This window comes from Salvelinus namaycush, chromosome 21, assembly GCF_016432855.1.
Source record: "Salvelinus namaycush isolate Seneca chromosome 21, SaNama_1.0, whole genome shotgun sequence".
Classification (NCBI taxonomy): Eukaryota; Metazoa; Chordata; class Actinopteri; order Salmoniformes; family Salmonidae; genus Salvelinus; species Salvelinus namaycush.
In genome coordinates, this window is record NC_052327.1 from 26844240 (window position 1) to 26852029 (window position 7790).

The 7790-nt window shown below is 42.6% G+C and overlaps 1 protein-coding gene across 1 annotated transcript; it reads left to right on the forward strand.

The window, feature by feature from the left end:
• The first annotated feature begins 1071 nt into the window (after positions 1-1071).
• Positions 1072-6724, forward strand: LOC120065835 (purine nucleoside phosphorylase-like). The gene is made up of 6 exons (XM_039016881.1): positions 1072-1163; positions 2338-2507; positions 2839-2942; positions 5751-5926; positions 6190-6380; positions 6528-6724. Exons 1-6 carry the CDS (start codon positions 1072-1074, stop codon positions 6722-6724), a joined length of 930 nt encoding a protein of 309 aa, XP_038872809.1.
• The last annotated feature ends 1066 nt before the right edge of the window (positions 6725-7790 follow it).

Consider the following 7790-nt stretch of genomic DNA (forward strand, 5'->3'; position numbering starts at 1 on the left):
TGATGCGTTGTGCAGACCTCACTACCCTCTGGAGAGCCTTACGGTTGTGGGCTGTGCAGTTGCCGTACCAGGCTGTGATAAAGCCCGACAGGATGCTCTCGATTGTGCATCTATAAAAGTTTGTCAGGGTTTTGCGTGACAAGCCACATTTCTTCAGCCTCCTGAGGTTGAAGAGGTGCTGTTGCGCCCTCTTCACCAAACTGTCTGTGTGGGTGGACCATTTCAGTTTGTCTGTGATGTGTACGCCCAGGAACTTAAAACTTTCCACCTTCTCCACTGCTGTCCCTGATAACGATGGTTTGGAGAAAAATCTCGGAGATTTAACGATGCTCATAAGAAGTTCCTAACGACGAACTTGGCCTTAAGATTCTTTTGGGAAACCGGGCCCTGGTTCCACTTCCAATACGCCAGCTTCAGTCAGTCATTAATAGGCTACAATGTGGCAATGGATTAGGCTACATGAAATGGGCAGATTTGTGAATGTTCATGGCAAGAGATGATCGTGGTTCTCTGGTATAATAGATTTATCTGATAGATATCAATACAAATTGCTGATATAGGCCTACATATCGAAAATCTCTATTCCTAATATATGGTTAATAATATTGAACAATATTTTATCTTTTTTTCCTCCCTATTATTTTAGTGTTTAGGCTACATCCTAATATGTAGGTACATGCTGGCCCGGGTAACACTTAAAGAGACATGCTTACTTTTCATGAAAACCCTATGCAAAATTGTATTGTTACTCTTCTATATTTTTATTGTTTTACTTTAGTTCATTTAGTAAATATTTTTCTCAACTCTTATTTTGCTTAAAACTGCATTGTTGGTTAAGGGCTTGTAAGTAAGCATTTCACGGTGAGGTCTACACCTGTTGTATTCGGCGCATGTGACAAATAACATTTGATTTGATTTGATTGAAGCATTGAAAGCAGCCCTACTTTTGCCAGCTCATTTGAAAGGAAAGGGACTCGGCGTTGTAAGTACACAATGAGTGGCCATTGTGCGTGTTCATTGAGCGCCTGGTTCAGAGAGTGTGCAGTCCCGCGGCCCCGTGGACCGTGCTGAATGGAAAGTCCTGATCCGGCAGTGGCCAGCAGCACCACGGACAGCTCCGTGATGGAAGCGCTGCGCTTTCACGGAATCAGCCAATTCGTCCTGTGAGCTCCCCCCATTTACTACAGCGAGCAGAAAACTACCAGTATAAAAAACAGCTTCAATACTTCAAATTAAACATGCCTGATATGAACGTTTATGGTGACGAGATTTATTGCTAACATTGAACACCTTTTATTGCCCCCCAAAGAAAATTGAGGAAGACAAACTGTTTGCTTTGGTCAGGACTTTGTTTATTCTGTGGCGAATTATTGGTTCAAAACGTAAATAAAACATAGTAATTTCAAGTTCCCACCTGTATGTCCTGTTTCATATAATCATCCAGTCCACTTCACATGTTTACAGTAGTATCTGTTGTACAGTAAAATAACATTAAGGAATATTTTTTATTTTGTTAAAAACAACAGAACAAACTGCTTTCTATGCCACTAATGTTGGTTAGATTGGCCTCCAGACCAAGTGATCTCATTGGATTTATGGTCACTTATAAAATCTGTCTATGCCTACTTTTTAATGACAGGACTTGCAATCATTCACCATGTCCACCCGATGAGTATGCCAACAACCATAATGTCTCAAATGCCAATACAACTTGATATGCTTGTATAGTTTAAATGTGTAGAAGTTAATTACATTTTGTTATATTCAATTTAATTCAATTAGATAAGCTCTCCCACTCTCTCTCTCTCTCCCTCTGTCTCTCCCTCCCACACACACACATTCAGTACCAAGAGAGCAGATGAATTTATTTTTAAATTGAACCTTTATTTAACTAGGCAAGTCAGTTAAGAACAAATTCTTATTTACAATGATGGCCTACACCGGCCAAACCCAGACGACGCGGGGCCAATTGTGCACCGCCCTATGGGACTCACCATCACGTACGGTTGTGATACAGCCTGGATTCATACCAGGGTGTCTGTAGTGACACCTCAAACACTGAGATGCAGTGCCTTAGACCGCTGTGCCACTCGGGAGCCCGGGGTGTGAAGGGGTGTGTTTGTCTATGATTCTGTTATTAGTAGCTGAAGGAGTTGCTAAGATACTTGACAGTAATTGACAGGTTTTGCATAATCAAAAAACAAATCTTCCCATTGGTTGTGTTCAGATGAAAGGTGTATAGTAGTCCATCTCTGCAGAAACACAGATGATCGTTGATGATTTAGATTGTAACATTATACTGAATAGCATGAACTTGCTATCTGTTTCTTCCCTCAGTTACAAATATGAGGATTACAGGGAGACAGCTGATTGGTTGCTGTCCCACACTGAGCAGAGGCCTAAAATAGCCATCATCTGTGGTTCCGGCCTCAGTGGTCTTGCTGACCTGCTGGACAACAAGACTGTGTTTCCCTACAAGGACATCCCACACTTCCCCAACAGCACAGGTCAGACACCATACTTATCCTGCACTCTACCACCTGAAACTGTACAGCATCATGCTGTCTTCAGTTTGTACATGCATCATTACATCATCCAGCTCAATAGCTCAATAGAAATGATAATGATCATTGATAACTTATGCATTTAATCATTTAATGTCAGATGAGAAATGTTTAGGTGGATGTTTTGAAAGTTGAAGTAAGAACACCAGTCCTTCACTGTGACCCAGAACCAGACCGTCACCCGATGGTGGCTGCTGCTTCCTGTCCTTGAAATATTTACATTCAGCAATTCTATTAAAATCCTCCTCCTGTCTTTCTTGTTGTACCACTGCAGTACAAGGACATGTCAGTCAGCTGGTATTTGGGGAGCTGCAGGGGAAGCAGTGTGTCTGCATGCAGGGCCGCTTCCACTTCTACGAGGGCTATGACATTGCCACGGTGAGCTCCACTCTTTCCACCCACCAGAGCCATATCCTCATTACATTGAATGAATATTTACTGAAAAGGTGTATTGGAATGCTTGTATATCCCATGATAAACCTGACACCTTATGGGATGGTATCTATTTTTAAATACAGCTACTATATTCTTTCAAATGAGTAGTCAGGTCCTCAATGATATTTCACCAGTTTGCACTTTTATGAAGAAATCCAATTATGTTAGAATAACACAGTTAGTGTCTTTAGTTAGCTTTGACCTCTGTGAAAGTAGCATAGCAGTCAACTTGGTTTAACCTTTGACAGTGTTAGTTGAATTTTCACGTCTAAATCTTGGGACCCTCTTAAAACACAATCTGTCTGCACCCTGACCTACTATAAGCATTTTTTATCTATTTTTTATTTAACCTTTATTTAACTAGGCAAGTAAGTTAAGAACAAATTCTTATTTACAATGACGGCCTACCAAAAGGCAAAAGGCCTCCTGCGGGGATGAGGGCTGGGATTAAAAATAAAAATAAATTAAATTAAAATATAGGACAAAACGCACATCACAACAAGAGAGACAACACAACACTACATAAAGAGAGACCTAAGACAACAAGAGAGACAACACAACACTACATAAAGAGAGACCTAAGACTAAGACATTAAAACTTCTTCGGGATCTTTGTCCCGTCCACGGGACGGTTGAGCCAACATAGGCTAATGCGATTAGCATGAGGTTGTAAGTAACAAGAACATTTCCCAGGACATAGAAATATCTAATATTGGCAGAAAGCTTACATTCTTGTTATTCTAACTGCACTGTCCAATAATCTAACTGCACTGTCCAATTTACAAATCAAATCAAATTGTATTGGTCACATACACATGGTTAGCAGATGTTAATGCGAGCGTAGCGAAATGCTTGCGCTTCTAGTTCCGACCACACAGTAATATCTAACAAGTGATCTAACAATTTCACAACAACTACCTTACAAGTGTAAGGAATGAATAAGATTATGTACATAAACCTATATGGATGAGCGATGGCCAAACGGCATAGGCAAGATGCAGTAGATGGTATAGGGTACAGTATATAAATATGAGATGAGTAATGTAGGGTATGTAAACATGATATAAAGTGGCTAGTGATACATTTATTACATCAAAAAAAAAAATATTAAGTGGCTAGAGATTTGAGTCAGTATGTTGGCAGCAGCCACTCAATGTTAGTGATGGCTGTTTAACAGTCTGATGGCCTTGAGATAGAAGCTGTTTTTCAGTCTCTCGGTCCCAGCTTTGATGCACCTGTACTGACCTCGCCTTCTGGATGATAACGGGGTGAACAGGCAGTGGCTCGGGTGGTTATTGTCCTTGATGATCTTTTTGGCCTTCCTGTGACATCGGGTGGTGTAGGTGTCCTGGAGGGCAGGTAGTTTCACCCGGTGATGCGTTGTGCAGACCTCACTACCTTCTGGAGAGCCTTACGGTTGTGGGCGGAGCAGTTGCCGTACCAGGCGGTGATACAGCCCGACAGGATGCTCTCGATTGTGCATCTGTAAAGGTTTGTGAGTGTTTTTGGTGACAAGCCAAATTTCTTCAGCCTCCTGAGCTGGAAGAGGTGCTGTTGCGCCTTCTTCACCACACTGTCTGTGTGGGTGGACCATTTCAGTTTGTCCGTGATGTATACGCAGAGAAACTTAAAACTTTCCACCTTCTCCACTACTGTCCTGTCGATGTGGATAGGGGGTGCTCCCTCTGCTGTTTCCTGAAGTTCACGATCATCTCCTTTGCTTTGTTGACGTTCAGTGTGAGGTTATTTTCCTGACACCACACTCCGAGGGCCCTCACCTCCTCCCTGTAGGCCGTCTCGTTGACTAGTCTCTCAAAGCACTTCATGATGACGGAAGTGAGTGCTACGGGGCAATAGTCGTTTAGCTCAGTTACCTTATCTTTCTTGGGAACAGGAACAATGGTGTCCCTCTTGAAGCATTTGGGAACAGCAGACTGGGATAGGGATTGATTGAATATGTCCGTAAACATACCAGCCAGCTGGTCTGCGCATGCTCTGAGGACGCGGCTAGGGATGCCGTCTGGGCCGGCAGCCTTGTGAGGGTTGACGAGTTGAAATGTCTTACTCACGTTGGCTGCGGTGAAGGAGAGCCCACAGGTTTTGGTAGCGGGCCGTGTCGGTGGCACTGTATTGTCCTCAAACAGTAGCTATTACAGTGAAAGAATACCATGCTATTGTTTGAGGGGAGTGCACAATTTTGAACATGAAAAGTTATTAATAAACAAATTAGGCACATTTGGGCAGTCATGAAACAACATCTTGAACAGAAATGCAATGGTTCATTGGATCAGTCTAGAACTTTACACACACACACTGCTGCCATCTAGTGGCCAGAATCTAATTGCACCTAAACTGTGTAATACATTGTGGCCTTTCTCTTGCATTTCAAGAGAAAGGCCACATCTTTTACCAGATCTAATGTGTTATGTTATCTTACAGTAATTTTCACATTTCCACAAACGTCAAAGTGTTTCCTTTAAAATGGTATCAAGAATATGCATATCCTTGCTTCAGGGCCTGAGCTAGAGGCATTTAGATGTGGGTATGTCATTTTAGGCGAAAATTGAAAAAAAGTGTCCGATCTTTAAGAGGTTTTTAAGACTATAAAGGTTTAAAGGTTTGTTAAAATGATTCCACCCTCTATAACGATTATAGTCTAGTCACCTAGTAATAATGACAACAGTGCAGTTTTTCTGTTGAAAAATGTAAGCACTGAGTGATCCCTTATTTCTAGTTCCTTTTTCTCTCCAGGTGACGTACCCGGTCCGAGTGTTCTTCCTGCTGGGGGTGGAGACCTTGATCATTACCAATGCTGCTGGGGGGCTGAACCCCAAATTTAAAGTGGGTGACATCATGCTGATCAAGGATCACATCAACATGCCTGGCTTTGCAGGCCAGAACCCACTGTGTGGTCACAACGATGAAAGGTTAGAATAGCAGTCTTTTGATCTTTGGAAGGGTTGCGTTACGTGTTCCCCCTGTCTGAAGAGGATGGGCTTCTCTTTCTGCTTTGGAAAAGGCTCCCCAGAGGTCTCCTCCCACATTTTCCCATACATGGAGCCTGATTACTGGCATTTTATTACAGTAAAGGGCATGGGTCTTACCCTTGTGGAGTCCTTGGATTGTACTTTGTCCTTTACCTGACATCGAGGGCCTCTGATATGACACAGGACTTTATGTATCGCTTCAGGTTTGGAGTCCGTTTTCCCTGCATGTCGGACGCCTATGACAAAGACCTTTCTAGTCTGGCCAAAGAGACTGCTGAGGAGCAGGGCTGTTCCTCCTTCATCCAGCAAGGTGTGTACTGCATGCTTCCAGGTCCCACCTTTGAGACCATCGCAGAGTGCAGAGTTCTCCAGAAACTAGGCGCAGATGCTGTGGGTAAGCATGGTTCATTGGGTTTTTACCATGGCCTTCAAGTCTCTCAATAGCCATGTCCATTTCTTCTACAGAAAATGTACGAGTGTCAGGTTGAAAATTACCAAACTCAATGCTTGTCTTCTCTCACCCTCTGTCTGTGCTCTGTAGGTATGAGTACAGTCCCTGAGGTGGTGGTGGCCCATCACTGTGGTCTCCGTGTCTTTGGCCTGTCTCTCATCACCAACAAGGTGGTCACAGACTACAATAGCCAGGAGAAGGCCAACCACGATGAGGTGCTGGAGACCACAGGAATGCGTACTCAGGACCTACAGAGGATGGTCAGTAACCTGCTAGCTAAGATGTAGATCAGCCCCAGTCTGTCTGTGTAATCAGCCCAGGAACATAGTTACTATAAGGTGATGTTATATAGGAAGTACAGTTGAATATATTCCAGACTAGAGAAATGTCAATAGCAAGCATGAAATACAGAGGGATCATTGCAATGATATGATATACAGTTGAAGTCGGAAGTTTACATGCACTTAGGTTGGAGTCATTAAAACTTGTTTTTTAACCACTCCACAATTTTCTTGTTAACAAACTATAGTTTTGGCAAGTCGGTTAGAACATCTACTTTGTGCATGACACAAGTAATTTTTCCAACAATTGTTTACAGACAGATTATTTCACTTAGAATTCACTGTATAACAATTCCAGTGGGTCAGAAGATTACATACACTAAGTTGACTGTGCCTTTAAACAGCTTGGAAAATTCCATAAAATGATGTCATGGCTTCAGAAGCTTCTGATAGTTGACATCATTTGAGTCAATTGGAGGTGTACCTGTGGATGTATTTCAAGGCTTACCTTCAAACTCAGTGCCTCTTTGCTTGACATCATGGGAAAATCAAAAGAAATCAGCCAAGACCTCAGAAAAAAGTCTGGTTCATCCTTGGGAGCAATTTCCAAATGCCTGAAGGTACCACGTTCATCTGTACAAACAGTAGTACGCAAGTATAAACACCATGGGACCACGCAGCCGTCATACCACTCAGGAAGGAGACGCGTTCTGTCTCTTAGAGATGAACGTACTTTTGTGCGAAAGGTGCAAATCAATCCCAGGACAACAGCAAAGGACCTTGTGAAGATGCTGGAGGAAACAGGTACAAAAGTATCTATATCCACAGTAAAACGAGTCCTATATTGACATAACCTGAATGGCCCTCAGCAAGAAAGAAGCCACTGCTCCAAACCGCCATAAAAAAGCTAGACTACAGTTTGCAACTGCACATGGGGACAAAGATCGTACATTTTGGAGAAATATCCTCTGGTCTGATGAAACAAAAAAATAACTGTTTGGCCATAATGACCATTGTTATGTTTGGAGAAAGAAGGGGGAGGCTTGCAAGCCGAATAACCCCATTCCAACCA

Coding starts and splice junctions, on each gene's coding strand:
- LOC120065835 (XM_039016881.1), top strand. CDS start 1,072: ATGGAAAGTCCTGATCCGGCAGTGGCCAGCAGCACCACGGACAGCTCC. Junction 1,164..2,337: donor GGAATCAGCCAATTCGTCCT/GTGAGCTCCCCC, acceptor TTCTTCCCTCAG/TTACAAATATGAGGATTACA. Junction 6,381..6,527: donor ACTAGGCGCAGATGCTGTGG/GTAAGCATGGTT, acceptor TGTGCTCTGTAG/GTATGAGTACAGTCCCTGAG.